At 39.7% G+C, this 26,736-nt stretch overlaps 1 protein-coding gene across 6 annotated transcripts in view; it reads right to left on the bottom strand.

Annotated features, from left to right (window-relative positions):
- dlg5a (discs, large homolog 5a (Drosophila)) overlaps window positions 1–26,736 on the bottom strand; it is a 170,761-nt gene that overhangs the window by 53,565 nt on the left and 90,460 nt on the right. For 4 of the 6 annotated variants that reach the window (XM_067972536.1, XM_067972540.1, XM_067972538.1 and 1 more), the window contains exons 7-12: window positions 17,115–17,386; window positions 14,350–14,662; window positions 11,673–11,903; window positions 7,187–7,386; window positions 5,551–5,676; window positions 2,685–2,817 (exon numbers count right to left, since the gene is read on the bottom strand). In XM_067972536.1, coding sequence (XP_067828637.1) covers window positions 2,685–2,817; window positions 5,551–5,676; window positions 7,187–7,386; window positions 11,673–11,903; window positions 14,350–14,662; window positions 17,115–17,386 — 1,275 coding nt within the window. The remainder of the gene's footprint in view (window positions 1–2,684; window positions 2,818–5,550; window positions 5,677–7,186; window positions 7,387–11,672; window positions 11,904–14,349; window positions 14,663–17,114; window positions 17,387–26,736) is intronic. The other 2 variants (XM_067972539.1, XM_067972541.1) reach the window with 1 other exon arrangement.

Raw genomic sequence — 26,736 nt, 5'->3', positions numbered from 1 at the left:
CTCTAGCCAAGCTGTTCCAGTACAGCTACAACACTGGCATCTACCCGACAATGTGGAAAATTGCCCAGGTATGTCCTGTCCACAAAAAGCAGGACAAATCCAATCCGGCCAATTACCGCCCCATCAGTCTGCTCTCAATCATCAGCAAAGTGATGGAAGGTGTCGTTGACAGTGCTATCAAGTGGCACTTACTCAACAATAACCTGCTCACCAATGCTCAGTTTGGGTTCCGCCATCTACAAGGCACAAGTCAGGAGTGTGATGGAATACTCTCCACTTCCCTGGATGAGTGCAGCACCAACAACACTCAAGAAGCTCGACACCATCCAGGACAAAGCAGCCCGCTTGATTGGCACCCCATCCACCACCCTAAACATTCACTCCCTTCACCACCGGCGCACCGTGGCTGCAATGCGTACCATCCACAGGCTGCACAGCAGCAACTCACCAAGGCTTCTTCGACAGCACCTCCCAAACCCCCGACCTCAACCACCTAGAAGGACAAGAGCAGCAGGCTCATGGGAACAACACCACCTGCACGTTCCCCTCCAAGTCACACACCATCCCGACTTGGAAATATATCGCCGTTCTTTCATCGTCGCTGGGTCAAAATCCTGGAACTCCCTTCCTAACAGCACTGTGGGAGAACCTTCACCATACGGACTGCAGCGGTTTAAGGCGGCGCCTCACCACCACCTTCTCAAGAGCAATTAGGGATGGGCAATAAATGCTGGCCTTGCCAGCGATGCCCACATACTATGAACGAATAAAAAAAGGTAGATGGGAAAGTACGGTTGAGGTTACATTCAGATCAGCCATGATCTTCTCAAATGGCAGAGCAGGCTCGAGGGGCTGAACGCTCCTAATACGTATGTTCGTAATAAGATGTTAAAAAGGAAGTTTAAAAAAGTTCTTAAGCAGTTCAATGAACTTGCCTTAGTTGTACTGCAATGCAGGCAAAGCCCCCAAACTCCTGGTAATGGTCTTGCATTTGTTGGCCGAGGGTGTTTTAGGCAACTTTGCACCTTAGTAACACTATACAGCATGTTGGCTAAGAACAGCAGGGGTAGGAGATGGTGAGTGATTTGAAGGGGCTACGGCATCAAAGACAGAACTAAGGGAGTTGTTGAATGCATCAACAGAGGCAGCAAAGCCATGGCAGTTGGAGGGCCAGAAGTGAGAGAGTTGAGAGTTAGTGTGTTGATAATAGAGTTGTGGAGGAGAGATTTCTTTTCCCCAGGGGTGTGACTGAGGATAGGAGGTACATTTGGAAATGTGAATGGTGAGGGAGATAAGGAAGTGATGAGAGGTGTAAATATGCAGATATACTCTGAAGTTACATGTAAAGATATTCAAAATACAGAACTAATAAAATCAATTCTGCTAATTAATCACATTACACTGTTGGTACAATGGGCCGGATTTTGCTGCGAGCAGTGAACGAATGGTGCCAGCTGGCATAGACTTTCCCATAGACTTTCAATGAGCTTTTTCATGGCAAGGGCACCTGGGACCTGTGTGACCAGGGCAAGCAGCTATGTATCTCCTTAACCAATCAGACTGAAGCATCGTTAATGAGCAGCGCAGAATCTGAACCAGGAAGTGTCAGTTACAATAGTGAATTCAATATCAAATCAGGTACGGTAAGCAAAACAAAGAGAGAGAAAGAAAGATTGCTTTAAGACGGAGGTAAAAGAGACAGAAAGTAAAAACAAAATGTAGTTTTTTTTAAATGTCCAACAATAATTAAAAGCTGAATGAATGAGATTCCATAATTGTAAAAGTTAATTTTCAGTGCCAGAGAGGTTGGCAGTAATTAAGACTTACCACACCGTTAAAAGGGTACTTACATTGGAATGGACAAGCCCTAACTTTTTTTTTACTGAGTTTAGTCTGTACCTATGAGCTAAGTACAGGAACATCACGCCGTGCAATACAGTGAGATGCCGTTTTCACGCAGCTTTCGGAGGAGCAGGGCATCTCGGACAGCAACTTCCGGATTTCTATGTTTAACTGCACATGTGCGGTCGCCGGAAGTTGCTTTCCTATTTGCACATAAATAACGGTGAGCACTGTTCGCCTCACCGTTATTTTCACAGCAAAATCCGTCCCCATTGTAACAATGCACACGATTCCATCCTGCTCTCTATCAAAAAAAAAAGTTAAAACACTGAATGGTAAAAATTGCCATCAATTAGATTTATTTGAAGTCTCAAGCAAGTCGTTGCTTTAAACAAAAACACAAACATTTCATTACAAATATTTCTTATTTGAGGGGACTAGGTGACAAGAGAGCGAGCATGTATTATACTTCCATTTCTCAGAGCTACATTCATATCCAGTCCAAAATGAAGGGATAAAAGTAATGCCCTCCACTGGTTGAAATGAGACGGACAATCTGAACTCAGCTCTTAAAAACTGTGCAGGCCCACAGCACATAACTAATCACAATTTAGCACAAATTAATAATTTGGAAATCTCACTCACAGGCTACATCGACTGTTGCTGTGGAAAAAAAATTACACTGACACAGTAGGGCATTTCTCTCAGGTATGTTGTTGAGGCAGTGTGGAGGGAGTTTTACTCTGTATCTAGCCCTGTTATTCCACTCTTCACACTGACTGCTCCCATTGCTGGTCACAAAAAATTACCAAAGCACTGGCTGTTAAAGTTTATAAACATACCCTGTCCTTTGCAAATTCAACGACTTCAGTCTCCCATTCAAGGGAATCTGTGTCAATAGCTGAATCATGGGAATTGTGAGCCATAAGCTGCCGAATCCGGGCCTCCTTCTCTAACTGGTTTTCCATCTTCTCCCTTTACCAAAGAAAGAAAAATTAGAAAGTACAATTTAATAATAGATTAAAAATATTAAGCAGAAACTAGAAGAAGCAATTCAGCTCACCTCATCATTCAAGTACTTATCCCCCTGGCTTGCAGAATTTTCTGAAATATTTAATTGGTTTCTATTTGGTGTTGTAGGTTTGAGTGTCTGTATGATTTACAGGTTTCCTCATTTGAAATATATAAGGTACATAAAATAACTACAATTTCTGATCTGAAATTAACTTAATGTCATTTTGAACTTGCCACAACAGTGCACACACGCACACACACACACACATATATCAACCTGGAAATGTGGAAATTACATGCGGAGAAGGAAAGGGGCCCTGTAATATCAAGTGCTCCCCTCAAATAGTCAGGAGAACACAAAACAAAGCAAGTGATTTTTTTCTTTTTCGCAGACTGTTGGAGAATCAAAATACAAAGGGAACCATTTTAACCTAACCCACCAGGAGGGAACAGGGGTGGATTGGGTCAGACGTCCATTTTACATCCCGTCTGATTTCACTCTGTATTGAAGTCAATGGGCATAAAATCAGGCTGAGTGCAAAATGGGCATCCGACCCAAATCCACCCCGTTCCCACCGGGTAGGTTAGGTTAAAATTACCCGCTAAGTCTCCTAGATGGAAAACACTTAGCTGCCTCATCCATCACCAAGCAATGAGGTCCACAGTAACATGGGTTGGTGTCTCTCTCAATCCTGCATGCTGATCCTGGAGCTAACAGTGATGTAAGAATTCAGTACTGAATTTAGAATTTTTAGTCCATGTAAATCAGCAGGTGCATTTCTCTTACACATTCACCCAATATTCCACCAATTAGTGCAGAATGATTGCAGAAAATGATCCAACAAGATAGTCAGATCTCTAATAACACTAAAAGATGAAAGTGATTCAAGCTCCTAGCAAGAAAGTAAGGTGTCAAATCAAAGTGTTACTTGTTTAATGAGAATAGAGTTGCATAAAAACATAAGAATGTAAGAAATAGGAGTAGGAGTAGACCATACGGCCCCTCGAGCCTGCTCCGCCATTCAATAAGATCGTGGCTGATCTTCGACCTCAACTCCACTTTCCTGCCCTATCCCCATATCCCTTGATTCCCTTAGTGTCCAAAAAAGTTGTTAGTGTCAGATTTTTTGTAGCATGTAAGCTGAACAATGGAATTTGATGGGTCTGTCTGAACCATTGCTAAACTTTACGTATATGATTTTGAAAATATTGCCTGGAGTATTTATTTATTTTTTTCAGTCTAATTCAAATTTGGAAATTTCTACTCAGAAGTGGTGATATTCCATGGCTACTATCCATATTTTATTAGATTTTTTAAGACCCATTGTTTTCAAAAGCAGGTTTCTACTTTGCTAGCCCTCCCACTTCTTGCAATTACATTAATCATGCAAGCTCCAGCTGCACAGTTTCTGCTTGTTGGTAATCTAACACATTTTTCCTGAAAGAGAATTGGAGAGGGACAGATGTGGAAGTCCGCCTGCACAAACACTGACTGATGCAGACTCCTGACTGTACCACAGATTGTTGGGTTGCCACTGCAGACACTGAATTATCCATTTCAGGATGCACTCTTCTTATGAAGAAAATGACAAGATGTGTAGACAGGGAGGATGTGAAACAAAAGGCTTGAAGATAGAAATTATACTTGTGCATTTTAAAGAAATGTTTGGAGGCTTGTCAATTTATTTTAAGATCATCATCAAGAAATTTATATCAAACACTAAACCAGCAATATTATAAAATGCCAAGCATGCAAATAAAGGACAATAATGAGCATAAATGAAGTCTTAATCCTATTTTGGGTTACATTGTAAAGGCTTAAAATACTAATCTTCGATATCTAGCAGGATGTAGCTGCTACTTTAGCCTGTGTTCTACTAAGTCAAAAAGCTTTATTTCAAATAAATCCCTACTTAATCCTAATAGTTGCACACTGATAGAACAGTATCATCGGCAACACTTTTAAAGCTGAATTATACTTCACCACAAATTGATTTATTTTGGTACACGATGATTACTTCATATAAAATGTTGCTATTACCAAAAATATATCAGCAGAATATGAAGTTTCTAGCAATTATGCAGCAGAGGTTTTAGTGTGTTACTTTTTTCTGAATATATTTTGCATCTATTCTTTAAATCAATAATTTAAAAGGGAATATTCCCCTTTTTGGAGGCTGGAGAGTACTTCCAATGTACAGCACTGCTCCATAATTTATTTAAAACTCAAACTACACCTTGTTTTTTTGTTAACTCTTAAATGAAGTGGCACACTCCAACAATCTTGCAACCAGCTGGAGAGCCATCATGTCAAGTCTTACAGCTAAAGTGCTGTTGTGCTGACTTACATAATGGGTCCATCAACAAGTGTTTTTTTTATTGTAGAAGTACAGATCTGTATACTTCCCAATCTTAGGGTACCAATTAAAGAACTCCAAAGGAATTGAAAAATTGCTGAGACTTCGTTTGAGACAGTTTACAGTTGATTACTTTTCTAGAATTAGACAAAAAAATTTTAAAGTTTTAAAAAATTATTGATAAACCTAGGTGAAGTTCAGAACACTTGTTTTTCCACCTTTTCCCTGCTCTTCATCCAAAAAATGAAACTTGAGGAATGTGCTCCCCTACTCTGCATCAACAGAATAGATTGCTATCAATCAAACCAGATTTAACGGTGAAGACATCATTACTTACTTCAGTTCCTTCAGTTCGCGAATAGCATCATTCTTTTGTTTCATCATATCATCTAGATCCCGAAGAGCTTCAGCCAGGTCACTCACGGCTCTGTCCCTTTCCCGGCGTAAGTTATCACATAAAGTTCTACGTAAAAAATATTACACATTCTGGATGAGCTAAACCAAAACTTAAAGAATACAAACTTTGCCATAACAGAGATGACATACAACGCTTGCATGTAATGCTGGAGTAGGATTGAAAACTAAGGGTCCAGAAGACATGACGAATCATGACTATAACATTTTAATGGTTTTTTTTGGAGCCCAAGACTAAATTGCAGCCTGTAACTCACTTTAACATAACTCTTCTTTTATATAATGGGGGACATATTAGTGCAATTAAAGCCCAGCAGGGCTGTAGACATTGTTGTGAAGCACCTTCACCCATGACAGCCCATGTGAAGATGGCAAAAGTTGGATGACTGTGCACAACAATCAGCAATATCTAATTATCTGAGATATACGAGAGGGGGAGAAAGAAAGGAGAGGGAGCGCGCGGAAGGGGGGGGGGGGGGTAAGAGTGAGAGAAAGATTAGAAAGTAGCATCTACAATGTGATATGAAATCATCAACAAAAGGCAAAAATGCTTTCATGGCACAGAGAAAGTTACAAATCAGTTGTTTAGTCCATCATACCCATGTCAGTGCTCCAGGGGCTAAAAAATTTATTTTGCCACAAGGTTTATCTCACCTAACGAATTTCTTTCAAACAAGGTATATATTAAACTAGGAAGTATTCTTTAAAAAATATAATTAAGGAGCTTCCCCCCACAATGGCTCAGATGGCAAAGGCCATGTGCAGCTGAGCTATAAAGAACAGAATGTTAATTGTATCCATGTGATTTATATCAATTAGTGTTAATTGTATTCAGGTGGTGCATATCAATTGGGAACTCTCTTTTATCTATTTATAATAGAGCTGATCTAGGGTGTGTGGTGTGGGTGTAATGTGGAGCTCTGTGAATAAAGGCATGGAAGCAACTGGAGACTAGGTTCTAGTATTCTATCCTTCACCACCTGGCTATCTGATTTTACAACATAGGAGATTTTAAATTCAATTCCAAATCTGCGCTAGTAGCTGGTATCAGCTGGGGTAGGGACGCTACAATTGGTCTCAGTAGCGCTGGGCTAGGGAAGGGAAGATCAATCAGTGATCCCACTCCAGTGTGCTATCCAGTGACCCCAGTACATGTGTGTGAATATTAAAGAAGAATAAGGATTTTGAAATTGATGGCAGCTGACTGTTCCAATTTTAAATACTGCCTGTTGAAAACTTCAGCAATATTTCTTTTTAAAGTCACTATATTGCTGAAACAACAAACAATTTCAACAACCTGGTTGAGCTGGTGTAAAAGCTAGCTTGGTGGCAACCCGAGATGAGAAGTGGACTTAGCTGTCACACCCTCCAATGTTGAAACGCCTGCCTGTAACCATTGCCAAAGCTCACTTGGAAATGGTGACTTTAGCTAGCACCACTGGAACTATACCCAGGATGTGTTACTGCCTTCAGCAGAATAAAGGACATTGTGAATTGTAAAGGGAGAGGCTGAACAGGTAATTCATTTGTAGATTTAAATGGCTGACAGATGCACTTACCGTATGCTTTCTCTTTCTGCAACTATCTTATCTCGCTCTTGGAATGCCCAGTCTCGCCTTCGTTTGGCTACTTCTGCCTCCTGTATGCCTTCCTTCAGTTCCTGGGACATGGCTTCGCACTGCTTCCGAAGCATCTCGATTTCTTTACTCGCCCTTTCCACGTCCAATGTGGCTGAATCTTGTTTCTGTAAATTCAAACACTAAACAATTTGTGCTGCTTTGAAAATTTTAACAGTGATTTAAAATTCTATCAGTGTGAACCAACATAGATATACAAATAACTTATAAATAGACTACATTCGTACCGAACAATGGGTCCAAAAAATACAAAACATTTGTTCGGTCTTGGGTCTGAGGATGCATGCCAGATGTTCACATTTTATTTTTAATAATTCAAAAGAAATTTGTTGTAAAAAAATGCAATTTTGGTAATTTTTTCACTTTAATCATTTAAGCACAAGATATTTTTACAAAGTCACTCTTTGCTTATTATTAGCTAATTTTGATGACCACTACCACTGCCATTGTTCTAAAAGTGATTGCACTTTTGGAAATTATGCAAATTAACAATGAAAAAGCTTTCCAAAAGCTGACATTGCATAAATCTATTTGACATTAAGTCAAGAAACAGAAAAAAAGACTGGCATTTATGTAGCACTTTCATGTCTTCAGGACATCCCAAATGCTTTACACCCAATGAATTATTTTTGGAGAGCAATCAGTGTTGTAACCTGCATAAACGCAGTAGCCAATTTGTGCAAAGCAAGATCCCACAAGAAGCCAGTGCAACAAAAATAAGGAGAAAATTTCAATTGGGCTTAGTTTAGTTTTGGCTGAGTTTGGGGAGGAACTGTAAAACTGGTATACTGGTCACGCAAAATAACCACACCCGCAACTTTTACACCAGATTGCTGGTGGTTAAAATCATTCACGGTAGAACATAAATTGCACCACTATGAAGTGCACCGTATGTGCCTAATTATATGATAATTGAAATCATATAATTAGTACTTAGTGATCACTTGAAGTATTTGTTGTTCTTTGATCACTGCAAGAAATTCTTGATTGACCTAAACTACTTTTAAGCATTGGGATCAGTGACTGCAAACAGAGCACTTAATAAACCCACACTTATTGAACACTCACAAAATGCAATTTAAAACAACTCAATAATGTAATTCTATTATCAGTATTTAAATGAATATTACTTTTGTCTGAGTTAAAGGAGATTTTCATACTATTGCCACTTAAACTGTGAAAAACAACGGGCAGTACAATTAAAAAGAAAAGACTGTAAATGCTGAAATCTGAAATAAACACAGGCCTCGAGGTTTTTCAGCAGGCCTAGAGGTTTCCACTGTAAAACCAGGGCAACAGGTTGTCAGTCTCACAATCTTCAGTTTCCACATCTTCATCACGCTTGTCTACTCCCCTCACAGGTGGCAAGAAGAATAGAAAAATAAAAGTAATGCTCTTTTAGACAGGCTAAGAAGGCTTAAGTATGGCGAATGACAGACAGTGGAAGAGCTTAGTATGGTTTCAGAGTGGCCGAACTAGAAATGGAACGGTGGAAAATACAAGAATGTTGCAGTAAATTGACTTAACAATGTACTGGTTATGAAGAAGCTGTGAACATTTTCTCAAAATGCAAAGCTAGATGAGGCACTCTTCCAGTAGTGCACGCAACAGAGAGAAAAAACAGGTCCTTAATTGCCTCATTTTTCAGGAGAAAAGCACAGGACCTCAAAAAGTAGTTTTGAATGGAAGTATAGATTTCTTAGGAAGCTCGGGATAAATGGAAAAAGGGTCGTAGTGTAAGACAGTTGCCTGTCCTCGGGAAGAAGCTATCAACTAACTGGCACCATGGACCTCTTCAGAGACATACTCAAAAAGAAAGCCCATCACCAAAGGAGTCTACAACTGCAATAAAATGAGCCTATTCTTCAAAGTGCTGTCCATCAAAACACTTGCTGCATGTGCAGATCAGTCACGTCTGGGTACAAGCACAACAATTGGCATCTCATAATCCTTCCACGTTGCAACACCAGCAGGACATACAAGCTACTGGTAATAAAGATCAGAAATTATTATGCACTGGGCTTCCAAGAATCCTAGCCGTCCCGCAAAGTCCAGTCCAATGACTGGATGAATGTCTGGTTGTTCACAGAACAGCTTAATCCTGAACTTCCACCACATGTGAGGTATCACTTAAGGCAGCAGTAACTTCCAGATAAGACTACCTTCCTATCTGGGTATTTCTCCAGCACACTATGCAGATGAATTCTTTCATAGCAGGAAAACAGAAGCATCTTCTTCCTCCCTTAATGTGACAGCATTCCTGTAGGGTGCTCTGGAGATGGTCAAGAGGAGAAAAAAGTACCAGCTGCCATCATCACTCTTCAGAGGTGGTACAGGCTGATGGATAAAACTCAATGTCATTGTATGAAGGATACGATTGCTGTAGTTTCTCAGGTTGCACTCGGCAAGTCTTAGAAACAGCCATGGACCAATACCCACGCTGGCATCATTGCAAGGGAATTTGAAGTTTTGAGGTCTTGTCTGGCAGAGAGTATAAAACAACACAAGTCACTTTTGTCCAGCTAATGAAACAATTGTCAGGATTCCACGAGATGGAAGAAGGCAACGTCAGCAAGTGGTTACTGTCCAAAAATGATCTGGGACACTAGCTGATGAAGATACCGCTGCTGGAGTCCAGGATGAAGCTGAGTGATGCAGAAGACCCAGGGAAGAGGACCTCAGGAAAACATGGTGTTCCACAGTGAAGGGATATGTCATTGCAATATGTGCAACAACAAAATAAACGCACCCACAAACGTCATGTTCCTCAAGCATGACAATGCAAGGCAGCACTGAAGCTGGGGTCAGCACTGAAGCAGAGAGCTTTCTTTTGTGTATAAATTCCAGTACTGTAAGTTTCAACAGTAAATTTTTGACATAAGTATTGGTGGAAGATTTGAAATTTTCTTGTGCACTGTATATTTTACAGTAAAATACTGTACAGTAATTATCAGAAGCCTTGAGTTTTTCTTTTGCACTAACATTTCTAAAACAAACACTTCCAAACTAAGCCTATTCCAGAGCTTTGGACACTCTTTGATCTCGAGATGTTTGTAGTGGATACCTTCTGTATTTGACTACATTAATGCAAAAAAATTCTGTGCAGGATGATAGTGAATACAAATATATAGCACTCATCTTTATAGTATTGAAAAGAAAAAAGACTTGCATCAATATAACACCTTTCACAACCTCAGGACATCCCAAAGCACTTCACCGCCAATGAAGTATTTTTGAAGTGCAGTCACTATTGTAATGTAGGAAACACGGCAGCCAACTTGCACACAGCAAGGTCCCACAAACAGCAATGTGATAATCTGTTTTTAGGTGTTGGTTCAGGGATAAATATTGGCCAGGACACCAGGGAGAACTCCCTTGCTCCTCTTCGAAATAGTGCCAGGGGATCTTTTACGACCACCTGAGAGGACAGGCGGAGTCTCGGTGCAAGGTCTCATCCGAAAGACAGCACCTCCGACAGTGCAGCACTCCCTCAGTACTGCACTGGAGTATCAGCTGCGATTTTATGCTCAAGTCCCTGGATTGGGACTTGAACCTACAACCTCTGACTCAGAGGAGAGAGTACTACCACTACCTATTGCTGAGAAAAGAAATTCTAAAATTGAAATATTACTTAAATAAACTGTGAATAATGACTGTTGTTTTAGTTTAGTTACTAGTATATCCAGTTGTTAGAAAAACAATTTAAACCATTGTATGTCCAATCATATTGGGAATACCACGAATTACTATGGTTTGCCAAAGAATTGCTTGTGTACTCTGGTTATCATCAGTTAGGCAGTAGTGATTTAGCATGGTTATGCTTGTGTTAGTACTTCCATTGCCCAAAAATCTAATAAGCATTATTAATAAGTTTAATCATTATTCCAGGAAGAGAGAAAGTTTGGTGTGTTTTTTCATAATCATTTTTGCCATTTCCAGTCTCATTGGGGACAAAATTCCAGACTGCAATCAGTACTGATTTAGTCCAGGGAGGATGACGTGTTTTGATGGTTTTATGCCCAACAGTAGTGACTGAAAAGAGATAAACTGAGCAGCAGATGTGCAGTACCGTTAGCTGCCCCTTTCCCCTAGCACTTGGCAGTAAATAGTTTCCCACTGGTCATGCCAGATTGGGGGACAGTGAAAAAGACTGTGGTAGTAGCCAATATTCTAGTTCTAGATCAGAATTTTCATTTTCTTAAAGGAAAATTCCGATTCTAAGCAATCAGTAGTACATTACGTATTAGTAATTTATGAGAGTTGACGTTTTCCTTTAAAAAGGTGAAAATTTGAAACAATCTAAGTTTTATATATCGTACAAAAAATGTAATGGAGTACTCACAGGATTAAAGGAAATGTAAAATAGATAGTAGCGAATAAAACAACTCCATACAAGGGCAAAATTCACCTGTCGGGCCTGGTAGTACTCCCGCAGCAACTGATCTCTCTGGATGATAGCTTCTGTTCTTTCCTTCCTAGCAACATCTCTCTCTTCTTTCACAGTCTCAATATCCTTACAAGCCTGATCAAGCTCCTTTTGAGCTTCTGCTTTGTCCTTCACTTCATGGCAGTATTTCTCCAGCAGTTCATTCCTTTCACAGATAACATGATCTCGTTCTACCAACGTAGAATGAAGCTCCTGAAATTTAGTCGCAACACACAAGTCATATCACTATTTTCATCCAACATGGTAAAAACACTGTCTTACATGTTGCTCCCATTTGGAACCCAAATACAATTTTACTTTCAGAAAGTGTGCGCTGCAACAATTATGTTACGATTGTTTTCGTTCTAAACCCAATAGTTTACATAAATAGGGGAATATTTTATATCACAACTTCTCACCCTTCTCAAAGAGAAATATGGATCAAAAAAGTATTATTGAAAGAGTTAGTGGTCCAATGCCAGCAAACATTGATAGTCACTAAGTCAATGAAACGTTCTACTGTTCTTGTGGCGATGTGAAACACTGACTTTATTTCTTTCGTTTCTCTCTTTTGATCCTAATCACCTGGTTTTATTTTTGAATTTCTTTTACCCTTTCCATTTTCCCACTAAATGTATGTCCTTACCTCATGTCTTACTATTGTGTGCACTAATCCTGGTTGAGAGGCCAGGTGAACAATGTGCTCCCAAGCCTTGTGGCTCTGTCATACTGTTGGTAAATGCACAATGACTGACCCTTTCCATGATCATGGTGAGGAATTCCTGGCTTGTCTTGGCTCCTTCTGTCAACAGCACAGCTAACACCAGAAACTTGGCAGATTGTGAGCATGTTCCCACTTTTTACTGTTGTGACACAGGGTATTCAGAGGACTTCATTACTGTGCAATATCTTTCTTTACTTTAAAACTTACTCTTTTAATTGTTTGATCAACGAGCAGTGTTTCTTTCATGGCCAGTTTTAAGCACAAGGGGCACTGTATTTCAATATTGGTTAATTTCATTATATTGATGTGTACTTATTCTAGCCACTTGATGGCATTATATTGAATACAGCAACACGTTGCAAACCTGCACAACCATTGTGGCCTGAATAAGATACAACATTATATAACATATTGTTTTGTAACATCCAGTGAAATAAAGCCCATCACTGCAGCTTGCATCACGAGATTGAGCCATGTACGGTTGCCATCCATTCTTGTCAGTAGACACTGTTCCTCCAGACTACAAGATAAACAAAAACTCCCTGAATGCAAATTTCAAAATCCCTAAAATATACATGCCAGTAGCCAACAAGTGTTGGCAGGGGGGCAGGGGAGGCACATTGAATAAACTGGAGAAATTTGCAACTTCATTGCCTGGGCGGTATCCTGCGGAGCAGATAGCCTGGCTGTTGTAGAACCCACCCAATTTTTATCCCATTAATTTCAGTGGGTTCCACCAAGTTACTGCCCAGTTCAAAATCACCCCCAATGTGTCTGCTCCGATGTTATTTTTGGAAGGTGAAGAGGGATAGAAGTCATCTAATATTGTCTTTAGATGTTTTTGATTCAATCAAGCAGAAAATATTGGAATATTCTTTTCAAAACTCCAAATACCTTTCTTGCAAAACCAAAGTAATTATTGCCAACAGAATGAGTCATAAAATAATTGAGCAGCATTTTAATAACGGCCTTTTCTAGGCTGAAAGTATCATTGCTGAAATAATGTATTTGCTTTCCCCTAATCAGTTCTCCAATACTAAGAGGCTGAATTTTTTCCCCTGACAATGTGGGAATTGGGTATTGTAAGTGGTTAAAATAATTCCAAATTCTAAATGGCTCTAATCAGATGATTCTATTGTGTTTGCTGTGCATTATACATCAATTAATCTCAATGAGTTGCAGAATAAGAAAGAGTACATTGTTTCCTATTCATTAGTTAGCACTTGACACCATTCTTAAACCATACAGTAATTGTTGGTTTCAACTGTTCTATCAGCCAGTTCTCAACAATACTGAATGGAGTACTGTATTACAACATATTATCTATTTTAAAAAGACTATACTCCACCCAAATTATAATTGTGGAGAGGCTGAAAGGTCAGTATCGTCGGGAATGCAAAGCTGCTAATGTCAGGAACTGTAAATAGCTTATTCATGGATATGGATTGAAGGACAACATTTTTCTTCAGGGTTGTCTCCAAGAAGCTGCTGTGCTTCATTTCCTTTCTTGAGACTACCCCTCATAATTGACCTGTCATGTTTTTGTATTTAAAAAAAAACAGTTGCACCACAGGTGCCCACCATGGGAAGTCATGAAAAGAGAAACTGGCTTCTCTTGGCTATCCAAAAACCTGAGTGAGCCACCATATATTCATTTTGATACCAACAGTTTTTCTAAACTTAATCAAACCGAGAACTACAACACTGCATTTGATTTTAAATTCAAACCTCTTAATATTTGTAGTATAAAGGGAGTAATGAAGCAATAAGATACCACAATACTTTTTTTTAATTGAAAAACCTAGGTGAAGAGCCTGTGGATAGTAGGAAAAAGGGAACATTGAGGGAGGTAAGGAATTCCACAGTTTAGAGGTGCTGGAAAGAATGTTGGAAGAGCATTAAAAGGATATGTATGAGCACTCTGTTTGATCTTACCTGTCGAAGCGCTTCAAGTTCTTCACCAGCCACTTTTCTCTCCGATGAGGTGTTCTTTAGATGACCCTGTGCCAACTCCAGTTCAGTCTGCAGTTTGTCAATCTCTTTGTGCACCTGGTCTCTTTCGCTCATGACCAGGCGGTATTCATTCAGCACCGTATCCCTCTCTTCCTTGTACTTGTCTGCATCCTTTACTGCTTTCAACTGTAACGTCTTGTATCGAGTCACCTCAGTTTGTAACCTGTCCATTTCCCTTTGGAGCTCTTTGTTCTGTACCGTTGCTTTATTTAATTCATGTTGTATTGAATCATACCTTTAGAAGCAATGCAAAAGTAGACAAAGCTCATTTCTTTCAATTAAAAAAATTACAAAGATCATTTTACAATAACAAATACATTTATCCTCCAATTTTTCTTAATGAGCATTTCAAACAATGTCAATGTTGAAAGGTTCAGTGGAAATACAAAATTTCATAACAGATTATCATTTAGGTATTTCATCTTCTAAATTTTTCTTTACATGTACCTCTTTCATCATCCACACTCCAGGCACAATATTTTCTAATATACTAATGTATAGTGAAGAAAGTCTATAAATGGACAACTTTGGAATAATTGAAGATAGCCTTTATAGATGAACACTCTCCCAAAGAGGATTCAAATCTTGATCATATATTTGGTGTGCCAGGTAGTTATTACAGACAAGTGGTTTTTAAGTTGGTTTTCACTATATAATTGTCATTCTGTTTCAAAGAAATAAAATCAGCTGCACATTGGGGAAAAAAACTGAGAAATCTGGTCCACCCAGACCACACACCAATAGCAGCGAAGGAAGCTACTGGGCACCTGTATAGCTTCCAACTTATTTGGAATTTTCTCACCCTTACAATAAGGAACAGTTTGGACTTGTGTTCTGTCCCTCACTGGAGCAACATACCCAAGACTTGAGAACTCAGCTGTGTGGAGGATTGAATGTGTACCTCACAACTCCTTGATAATCTATGTACCAAACCTCAAAATTCTAACTTTAATTTGGGCTTCACTATAAGCACCAAATCGATAACATTACGTTTTGCTGTCACTCAATTTGTACTTAATTTATACTGTTGAAATTTTCTTAATCTTTTTGAAGAATTATATTTTTTCATCAAATCGAAGAGATGCTGCTGAAGTGGAAGACTGGTTGGGCAGTTGTATGCGGAATGCCAGAAGATTCTGGAGAAAATATTCATAAGTTTAACAAAAATTGAGATGAAGGGAGAAATATTCTGGAAGCCTATAAGACCACCATTTAATAAAATTGCTAAATATGCTAAGAGTGTAAGTTACATGTTTTTCTCCACTGGCCGACTGCTTTTCTGTTAGGGCTGGTAGACATCTGAACAGATGAAAAAATGACTCAAGATCACCAGGCCATCAATGTTCACCCTTTCCATTACACAATGTAATCTTTGATACCAGCCTTCCCTTCTTAGAGTTCTGTGTTCCAAAGATACAATATTAAATACAGCTTAAAAAAAGCTAGATCCTCAAAGGATTCCCTCTTTTTGCCATTCGGCCCATCGAATCCGCGCCGGGTCTCTGCAAGAACAATCCAGTTAGTCCCCCCCCCCCACCTTTGCCCAGTAGCCCTGCAATTTTTTTTCTTTCAAGTACTTATCCAGTTCCCCTTTGAAGGTCATGATTGAATCTACCTCAACCACACCCTTGGGCAGTGCATTCCAGATCCTAACCACTCGCTGTGCAGAAAAGTTTTTCCTAATGTCACCTTTGCTTCTTTTGCCAATCATCTTAAATCTATGTCCTCTGGTTCTTGACCCTTCCGCCAATGGGAACAGTTTCTCTCTATCTACTCTGTCTACACCCTTCATGATTTGGAATACCTCTATCACATCTCCTGGCCACCGTCTCTGTTCCAAGGAGAACAACCCAGCTTCCCCAGTCTATCCACATAACTGAAGTCCCTCATCCTTGGAATCATTCTAGTAAACCTCTTCTGCACCCTTTCTAAGGCCCTCACATCTTTCCTAAAGTGCGGTGCCCAGAACTGGACATAATACTCCAGTTGTGGCCGAACCAGTGTTTTATAAAGGTTCACTGTGACTTCCATACTTTTGTACTCTATGCCTCTATTTATAAAGCCCATGATCCTGTATGCTTTTTTTAACCGCTTTCTCAACCCGCCCTGTCACCTTCAACGATTTGTGCACATATACCCCCAGATCTCTCTGTTCCTGTACCCCTTTTAGAATTGTGCCCTCTAGTTTACATTGCCTCTCCTCGTTCTTCCGACCGAAATGTATCACTTCGCATTTTTCTGCATTAAATTTCATCTGCCACTTGTCCGCCCATGCCACCAGCCTGTCTATATCCTCTTGAAGTCTATCACTATCCTCTTCACTGTTTACTACCATGCCAAGTTTTGTGCCATCTGCAAATTTTGAAATTGTGTCCTGTACACCCAAGTCCAAGTCATTAATATATATCAAGAAAAGCACTGACCCCTGGGAAACAACACTGTACACCTCCCTCCAGTCTAAAAAACAACCGTTCACCACGACTTTCTGTTTCCTGTCCCCAATTCTGTATCCATGTTGCAACTGCCCCCTTTATTCCATGGGCTGCATTCTTGATAAGCCTACCGTATGGCACTTCATCAAACGCCTTTTGAAAGGCGTTTGATGCCACCTTTATCACACCACAATTTATTTTTTGATCTGCACCAGTTTCTTAACACAACTGTTATTTTTCAGGTTAGTTCTTCACCTCTTCAATGTGGATAAATATTGTTGCTGAACTGATGTTTTCTCCACAACAGCAGCATCTGTCTGCTTCATCAGCATCTCATTCTGTTTCTGAAAACGCCGATTCTCCTCTTCCACCCGCTCCAAACGGCTGAGGTCAGTGTTATGGTTGGCAATCTTCTCATTGTACCGTTTTCTTAGTGCATCATAATCTTTCTTTAAGCCTTCTAATTTATCCATGGCAGTATCATATAGTTTATTTAGAATCTCAGATGAGCCATTTTCCCTCATAACCTGCAAAGAATCAAAGAAAATTGAATCCATTTACTCTGGCCCAAATCTTGAGTTGCTATTTTTGTGTGTTTTTTTTAAAGCTAACAGTGCTAGTGGATATTATCACAGTCCAAAATACCCTAAACAACACTTCGCAATGTGTTAGTGACTTTTATCATGCCAGTGATTTGCTGCATCTCAACGAGTTTCAGTTTCCCATTTATTTCCTATACATAAGCAGAGTTCATGCTTCTTAAAAGCAGCTGTTGTTAATGTCAGGTTGCTGTTGTTTATAGAGACAGTGTAAGCAATGGAATAATATTGCAGTCTTACGTGGCACTGCTGTCCATTATGAACATTTTTTTCCGGGGTGGGCAGGGGCGAAGGAGAGTAATGTACACTAAAAGCATAAGAAGTCTACAGCTTTGAAAATAAATCAGTGGGAAACAAAACTTAGATTTCAGTGACATCAATATCAATGCTACCAAAGACTAATATGTCATGCAAAACTAACCCAATGTCCTCCCCTTACCAGGTTTAATTCGAATTATTCCTCCTGGGCTCCACTGATGGCTTAAGAAAAAAGGCTACCTTTGAGCTGTACAGACCAGGAAGATCCCAAGTTTGATCCTTGGTTTGTGTTGAGTTGTCTGATCTCAACCAAAGCAGAGATAGGGATACAACAACTGGCTGCAATGCCCTGGTTAGGATAAAGGAAAATTGACCACTTCTGTTTATCGATTGCCCTGCACTTTCATTCTCCTGTAGAACCACTGAATGCCGACTTGGAAAACAGAGACCTCGTCTTCTCTGCAATCACAGAAGACCTACTGCCCAAACCAGCCTCGAATGGGCTTACAGGAGAACAGAAACATAGGACAGTATAAAGGATTCTTTGATTTAAAATAAAAATTTTCAATTAAAAAAAATATGTTGCTGGCCTGTGAACAGACGCAAAGCTGACCCAGTGTAACACGGATTGACACAGCAAGTTTCGAAGAATAAGGAGAGAGGGTGGGTCCCAACGCGATATTAGGAGACAAAAAAAATCTCTGCTGCAGTCGGCTGAACAAAGAAAGAAGACAGACTTGCATTTTTACAGTGCCTTTCACGACCTCAGGACGTCCCAAAGCACTTTACAGCAAATGAAGTATTTTTGAAGTGCAGTCACTGTTGTAATGTAGAAAAAGTGGCAGCAAAGTCTTACAAACAGCAATGTGATAATGACCAGTTAATCAGTTTTAGTGATATTGGTTGAGGAATAAATATTGGCCAGGATACAATGGAGAGTTCCCCTGCTGTAAGGCTGTAAGTTTATAATCGCTAGTGCTGACTCCAAAAGATCTAGGCATCAAGAGCTGACAGTACTGCACTAATGTAAAAGTGCCCTCATATTGAAACATATTAGGTCAAAGAAAAAGTCAATTAAGGCAAGAAATTATCTCCAAAACTACAATGAAACCTGCAGTTCTCCCAATAGGCATCAGATGGTGCCATACTCAAATCAGTGAAGCAACCAATTTCCAAGCATTAGAAACCTACATACAGTACATAGCAGAAAAGAAATAGAACAGAAGCCTCTAAATGTCAACTTTACTGAGCCAAGCTAAACATTCGTTTTAACCAGCACTTTCAACCATGGGTAAAGATCTGGTGCCAGATCAAATGTTTCCTTTAATGGTGTGATTGTATTATTTGGGTGCTCAGTAACTGGACACACCTTAAAATTAAACTACTTTAATCACTAAAGATTATAAAAAAATGAGAACATATTTTCCAACATTTGGATTTATCTGTATCAGCTGCCACATACACAGAGCACTTTATTCAATATGGGCCCTTTTCCAGTTACACTTCATAAAGCACACTGCAAATGAGGAATTATACTTGATTTTAAAAATCTCAACACCATACAAAACCGTATATTAATTTCTGTTTGAGTTGAACATGTAGTAGGTACTGTTTGACACTGAACACAATTCCCTTATTGGTCAGCTATAATGAAGCACCATGCATTAACAGGGCTTTTGCATTATGACACAACAGCTTATTCATGTTCTTATTTTCCCGTAAACTCAATCACTCTGCTCCCTGCTCCACATGCGTCTGTCTCCAAACTTTGATAGGCTCTTGAAAGGTTTTACTCATGCCAAGGATGATGGAAAAGCTCTGACTACTTCCACATTAATTCAACTATCACAATCAGCTAGAGGGCAAACTCACAGGCTAAATGCCTGAAAAGCAGGAAATGGAGCTTCCAGATCACAAACACATTTTCCTGTAGTTTTCCCTTGTGTTTTTCCTGTATACATAGGCAAGTAAGAACATGCAAAGTATGGAAATGATTAAGTTGTTAAGATGTCTATATAACAGGAAAATTAAGATGTAGTATGCAGGAAAAGTGTTTAGAACATGTTTTTTTTATGGTCCTCAAGAAGGGAAGTCAATGCTGGGAAATGGATCACTTGTTTTTCCTTTCACATCGAGTGTCAGAAACAACCAATTTCAGATTAAAGCTCCCCAACTCCACTCCAATAACATGCTTTAACTCCCTAGTCTCAGCACAGAATCCATAACTCCACCAGTGTTAACATGTTCAATTCCCACGAAAGACATCTACAAGAGATCTGAGTCCGATTTTCAATTCAGCAGCAATATATAACAAATTATGGGGATTCTATGCAGTCAAACTATGCCAAGAGATGAAGGGATTAAGACAGAACAAATTAATATCTGATGGCACTTTAATGGCAAATTTAGACCTTCATCCCATCCCATCTCAGCAACATTCTAATGAAAGAAAATGTTCATCTTTCCATATGTAGGAAGAGAAAAAGCCCCATCAGTCCCATACATGTCTGCCCCTATTTTCTGACGATTTCATCCCATTTATCAACCGCCCCTTTCCCCCACCTTCTCGGAGAAGAAAAAACAAAATCTATTAGCCAATTAGGGAGCCAATTAGGCAAAAAAATCTTCCTCAAAGGCAGTCAAGACCAGGGAAATGCCCAATCCACAGGTTATTATCCAGAAATAAGTTACAATTGCAGGAATTGGATAGTGACCAACTACTCTGTCCAGTTCCTCCAATTTTGTTTTTCTCTCTTTATATCTTTCTTGTCTTAGATTATTCCTTTGTTCCTCGGTCTCTTTTATTCCCTTTGTTACCCGTGACTTAGATTTCTCTCATGTCTCCTTGCTGGAGTGATTTTCCTTTGCTGCCTTGTCTTCCTTCTTGCGCCATCCACCTAAATGAAGGATGTAATTCGGGACTTGCTGGGATGTCGGCACTAGCTGTCACTTAGTGCCACAGAGAAGCAATAATAATGACTACAGAGTTTGGCCAGACAGCATCGTCACCTGAATCATTGTTGGCTGTTGTTTACTCTGTAATTCATATTGGTCATTCACAAGGCTGTTCTTGAAAATCTGTTCCATTATTTTACCCAGTATTCATGTGACTGATGGATTTGTAGTTTCCTGGATCTGTTTTACTACCCTTTTTAAAAATGAGCATCACATGAGCCGAGTCCCAATCAACTGGAACTCTTATTTTTATTCATTCATGAGATGTGGGCGTCACTGGCAAGGCCAGCATTTATTACCCATCCCTAATTGCCCTTGAGAAGGTGGTGGTGAGCCACCGCCTTTGAACAGCTGCAGTCCATGTGGTGAAGGTACTCCCACAGTTCTGTTAGGTAGGGAGTTCCAGGATTTTCACCCAGCGGCGATGAAGGAACGGCAATATATTTCCAAGTTAGGATGGTATGTGACTTGGAGGGCAATGTGCAGGTGGTGGTGTTCCCATGCACCTGCTGCCCTTGTCCTTCTAGGTGGTAGAGGTCGCAGGTTTGGGAGATGCTGTCGAAGAGGCCTTGGCGAGTTACTGCAGTGCATCCTGTAGATGGTACACACTGCAGCCACGGTGCGCCGGTGGTGGTGGGAGTGAATGCTTAAGGTGACGGATGGGGTGCCAATCAAGCAGGCTGCTTTGTCCTGGATGGTGTCGAGCTTCTTGAGTGTTGTTGGAGCTGCACTCATCCAGGCAAGTGGAGAGTATTCCATCACACTCCTGACTTGTGCCTTGTAGATGGTGGAAAGGCTTTGTGGAGTCAGGAGGTGAGTCACTCGCTGCAGAATACCCAGCCTCTGACCTGCTCTCGTAGCCACATTATTTATGTGGCTGGTCCAGTTAAGTTTCTGGTCAATGATAACCCCCAGGATGTTGTTGGTGGGGAATTTGGCGATGGTAATGTCGTTGAATGTCAAGGGGAGGTGTTGGAGATGGTCATTGCCTGGCACTTGTATGGCACGAATGTTACTTACTGTTAATCAACTCCATCATAATTACTATCAACGCCTCACAGATCTCATTCCTGTCTCTCATAACTTAAGGATAAATATTATCCATTGTTGGGAATTTATTTGTTTTGAGCCCTTTAGTCCATCTAAAAGTTTCATCCCAGTTAGATAATATTTGTTAATTCTACTTAGATTATCGCTGTTTAGGGAAAGCATGTCTTCTCCAGTGACCGCTTGGAGGCAGTCATCATTTAGTATATTATATTAACATAAGAACATATGAAATAGGAGCAGGAGCAGCAGCAGCAGCAGGCCAAATGGCCCCTCGAACCTGCTCCGCCATTCAATAAGATCATGGCTGATCTTCGACCTTAACTCCACTTTCCCGCCCGATTCCCACATACCTTGATTCCCCCTAGAGTCCAAAAATCTATCGATCTCAGTCTTGAATATACTCAGCGACTAAGCATCCACAGCCCTCTGGGGTAGAGAATTCCAAAGATTCACAACCCCGAGTGAAGAAATTCTTCCTCATCTCAGTCCTAAATGTCCGACCCCTCATCCTGAAACTATGTCTCTAAGTTCTAGACTCTCCAGCCAGAGGAAACATCCTCTCTGCATCTACCCTGTCAAAGCCCTCTTCGAATCTTACATGTTTCAATGAGATCACCTTTCATTCTTCTAAACTCCAGACAGTATATGCCCACTCGACTCAATCTTTCCTCATAGGACAACCTTCTCATCCCAGGAATCAATCTAGTGAGCCTTCATTGCAGCACCTCTAAGGTAAGTATATCCTTCCTTAGGTAAGGAGATCAAAACTGTACACGGTACTCCAGGTGTGCTCTCACCAAAGCTCTGTACAATTGCAGCAAGACTTCCTTACTCTTGCACTCGAACCCCCTTGCAATAAAGGCCAACATACCATTTGCCTCCCTAATTGCTTGCTGTACCTGCATGTTAACATTCTGTGTTTCGTGTACAGGGACACCCAAATCCCTCTGAACACCAACATTTAATAGTTTCTCACCATTTAAAAAATATTCTGTTTTTCTATTTTTCCTACCAAAGTGAATAACCTCACACTTCCCCAGATTATACTCCATCTGCCACCTTATTGCCCACTCACCTAACCTGTTGATATCCCTTTGCAGACTCTTTGCGTTCTCCACACAGCTTACTTTCCCATCTAACTTTGTAATGTCAGCAACCTTGGATACATTACACTCGGTCCCTTCATCTAAGTCATTAATATAGATTGTAAATAGCTGAGGCCCAAGCACCGATCCCTGCGGCATCCCGCTAGTTACAACCTGCCAACCTAAAAATGATCCATTTATCCCTACTCTCTGTTTTCTGTCTGTTAACCAATCCTCAATCCATGCTAATATATTACCCCCAATGCCATGAGCCCTAATCTTGTGTAACAACCTCTTATGTGGCACCTCATCGAATGCCTTTTGAAAATCCAAATATATTACATCCATTGGTTCCCCCTTATCTACCCTGCTAGTTACACCCTCAAAAAACTCAGATTTGTCAAACACGATTTCCCTCCATAATTTCATATTATGATTTTCTAAGTGCCCTGTTACTATGTCCTTTATAATAGATTCTAGCATTTTCCCTACAACTGATGTCAGGCTAACTGGCCTGTAGTTCCAGGTTTTCTCTCTCCTTCCTTTCTTGAATAGCTGGGTTACATTTGACACTTTCCAATCCACGGAGCCCATTCTCGAATCTAGGGAATTCTGGAAGATCAAAATCAATGCATCCATTATCTCTGCAGTCACCTCTTTTAAACCCCCAGGATGTAGGCCATCAGGTCCTAGGGATATTATGTTAAAAATCCCACAGCATTATTTTAGGAAAAGCAAGAAGTTTTCCCAGTGCCTTAACCAAAAATAGATCAACTAGTCATTCATTCATTCATTCTGAGACCGTTCTGTGCGCAAATATGGCTACCACATTGAACTACATAATAACAGTTCAAAGCAATCTATGTGAAGAGCTTTGAAACATTTTTTGAGATGCAATGAGGCATTATATAAATGCAAGTTCATTTACTCTTTAGTAAGCAGCATTTACTTAAATCTCAAGATGCACCTGCCATACTTTTGCTTGTTAAAGGTACATAAGATCTATTGGTGATGTGGAGTCCTTGTCCAAACAGTAAGAAAACAAAAAGCAAGTAGAAGACATTGAGCATTAAATCAGGTAGTGCTCAGAAAATCCTAGTGGAACCAGAAAGTAGGAAATTAAAAACAAACACAATTGCAGTCTCTAGGGGTTGAGAAGGAAAACATGTTTACATTTTAATCAGGAAATCTGGTTTTCAGAGCACTGTGCGTTATGTAACAATTTGTAAGTTAGCTTGAAAAGAGAACTGTGCTTTAAATAGGTTAATAAATTGCAATGGTTGAGAATGTTTTAGATATATTTGCGTTGTAAAAATCAAAACTACTAGTTCTACAGCTTTGAAAACTTCCTGTGAGAGAAAATATACTTGAAAGTTATCAATTTTATAACTAATATTCATGCTTGGTTTATCCTGATGTTAACGAACGGGGAGTGGAAGATCTGATCCACACTGTAAAAATGTTACAATCTTTCCACTTACAAGTCATAAAACTTCTGCACAGTAGGCTTAGGAGAAGCTAAAACAGAAAACAGGACCTGGAATCTTAACCGTGAGAGACTGAATTGTCCCATTCAATAGCCACACCCTCAACCTGAAGTTGGATAGAGCCAGATGTTAGCACTCATCATACTTGTAGGATAGTAGATGCACTCGAATTCCATAACTGGTTCTGAGGCTCAGGAAATTGTAAGGATATGCTCATTAGTTCTATGCAATCCCTTCAACTAAAGCTCTTGGCTCCATGGTTTCCCCCCGAACAGTGCTGAGGCACAATGCTTTGGTAGAAGCCTTCCAGTGCAGCAGAAATGGATGCTCATTCTTCAACAAGTGGTGGAAGGCCATGGAGATATTACATGCTGATGCAGCAATTTGCAAGTCTGTGTGTTCACAATGGAAGTATACCAGCTGTGCAGTGGTATAAATAAGCTGGCGTTTCTTTTTTCATTACAAAAGTAAACTTCAAAAAAATGTTTTGGCCAAGATTAAATGATAATACCTAGCAGAAAACTGTGCAAAGGAGTCAATAGGTCCGTGCGTTAAGAGTTGCTTTGCATGCTTTCAGGACAGTAAGCGCCAATTTCAAAATAATCCACTGCAAACTAATCAAAGACGATCCATCCACATGTGATACAAATACTGCATTTACACTTGTAAGAAGAGAATTATTCTCCATGTTCACTGCACACGAGTTAGTGTACATACTCAAATTTGATAAGACTTGATTCACATTAAGAACTTGCATCTATAAAAATCCAATTTGTGCACATATTAAGCATTGGAAAACATAAATGGTCCTGCAGCTTCTGAAACTTTCCAAATGTGGAAGAAAAACTCTGGAAGGACAAAACTTCACTTGTGCAGTTCACAGTGAGTGACCTTTGACTTTCACGCCTGTCAAGTGGTTACTCTGTTTGCACAAACTTTGATTTTGATTCCTAAAGTTTAGTTTTAACTTGGAGTTCAGGAATTGTTTTTCACAGTCAAATAAAGTCAGCTTCACTCACACTTTTGCTTATTTTAACGCAGTGACTGGTTTTACAAACTAAGCTCTTTTCTTGCATCAAATGAACCGTGGACTTAACATTTCCAAGAACCGTTGCCACATCGCTGCTTCAGTTCTTTCTTTCCAAACCATGAACTTTTCTATAAAATCTCCCCCTTGGAGATGTGTCAGCTAAATGTTTATATATAGTTCCAAAATGTTCACTTCATTCAATTTGCAAAGGCTTTCTTTTTCTAATCTGAACTTAAAAAGCATTCATCAAACAAGTAGCATTGTCCTACGTGAATAGAAGCTGTGAACCTGAATAAGCAGGCTTTATTCAATCATTCCCTTGGCCTTTAAGTGTCTCAGGCCTGAAGGGAAAAGTCATCTATTACAGCTCCTCTAAAAAACAAACAAAGCTGATGCATCACCATCAGGAATAAAAATACCACTCTTCACTATCAGTCATCCTTAAATGCAGCAGTTTTACCCCTATTTATTTTATATACATATATAAGTTTCAACACATCAAGCCAAGTAAAGCTTTCTGTTTATTTCAGCTCATGTAATTAACTGTTAGCATTCATGATAATGACAAAAAGACTTTAATCACCTGATGGTTTTCAAAGATCACTACACTCAAAAAAATGTAACCCAATGAAAACATAACACCCGTACGTTTTCAGCCTCTTTGACTAACTAAATCAAGAATTCAGGGAATATACTGATCAGAATGTATACTTTCCAAAAACTTGCACTTTCAGAATAATCATCATCTGGAATTTAGGAAATACCCGTTTGTTCAAATTCAGAGTTTCATATTTAATGTACAAAGAAAAGGAAAGTCCAGGTCCAGGCCTTTTGGTCCTCCACCATTTTATAGAGAAAAATAATGTGCTTGCATGAATATGATTTGATGTCTTTCAATTTTGTCAGCTGCAGAGAGATCTGCAAAGTCAGGTCTCCCTCCCTGCTAGTTGTCACTGATAGGTACAGTGCATCCCTAGGTGATCGTACAATTTCTCAGGGTTCTTTGGGTCCAGATTGGCTCCTGGACTGGTCTGAAGTTGGCTCCATTGAAGACAATGGGGATTACTCTTGAGGTTGCACAGTCGCGGAGCGTCCTTGCATGGAGGAAGTTCTGGATTTGAGGGTTTTTGTAACAACTCAAGAAATTAACTCTTGTTAAAAAGAAAATCAGATAAAATTCTTGAGTATATTATTTGCTCTATAAAATGAGGGAATGCTTTGAACAAAATTACTGCCCCTAGACTTTCTCACTCCTGTAAATATATCGTAATTAATTTAGGAAATCTTTATATTTGCTGACAAACAAAACAGCACTAAATGCAAGGCACACAATGCAAAATACAGTGCCAGAATTGGAGTGGAAGCAAATTCTGCATGCAAATTGCCTAAAGAAAAAAACATTTTTTTGGGAAT

Source organism: Heptranchias perlo, chromosome 36 (assembly GCF_035084215.1).
Source record: "Heptranchias perlo isolate sHepPer1 chromosome 36, sHepPer1.hap1, whole genome shotgun sequence".
Taxonomy (NCBI): Eukaryota; Metazoa; Chordata; class Chondrichthyes; order Hexanchiformes; family Hexanchidae; genus Heptranchias; species Heptranchias perlo.
This window is presented reverse-complemented; position numbering and strand designations above follow the sequence as displayed.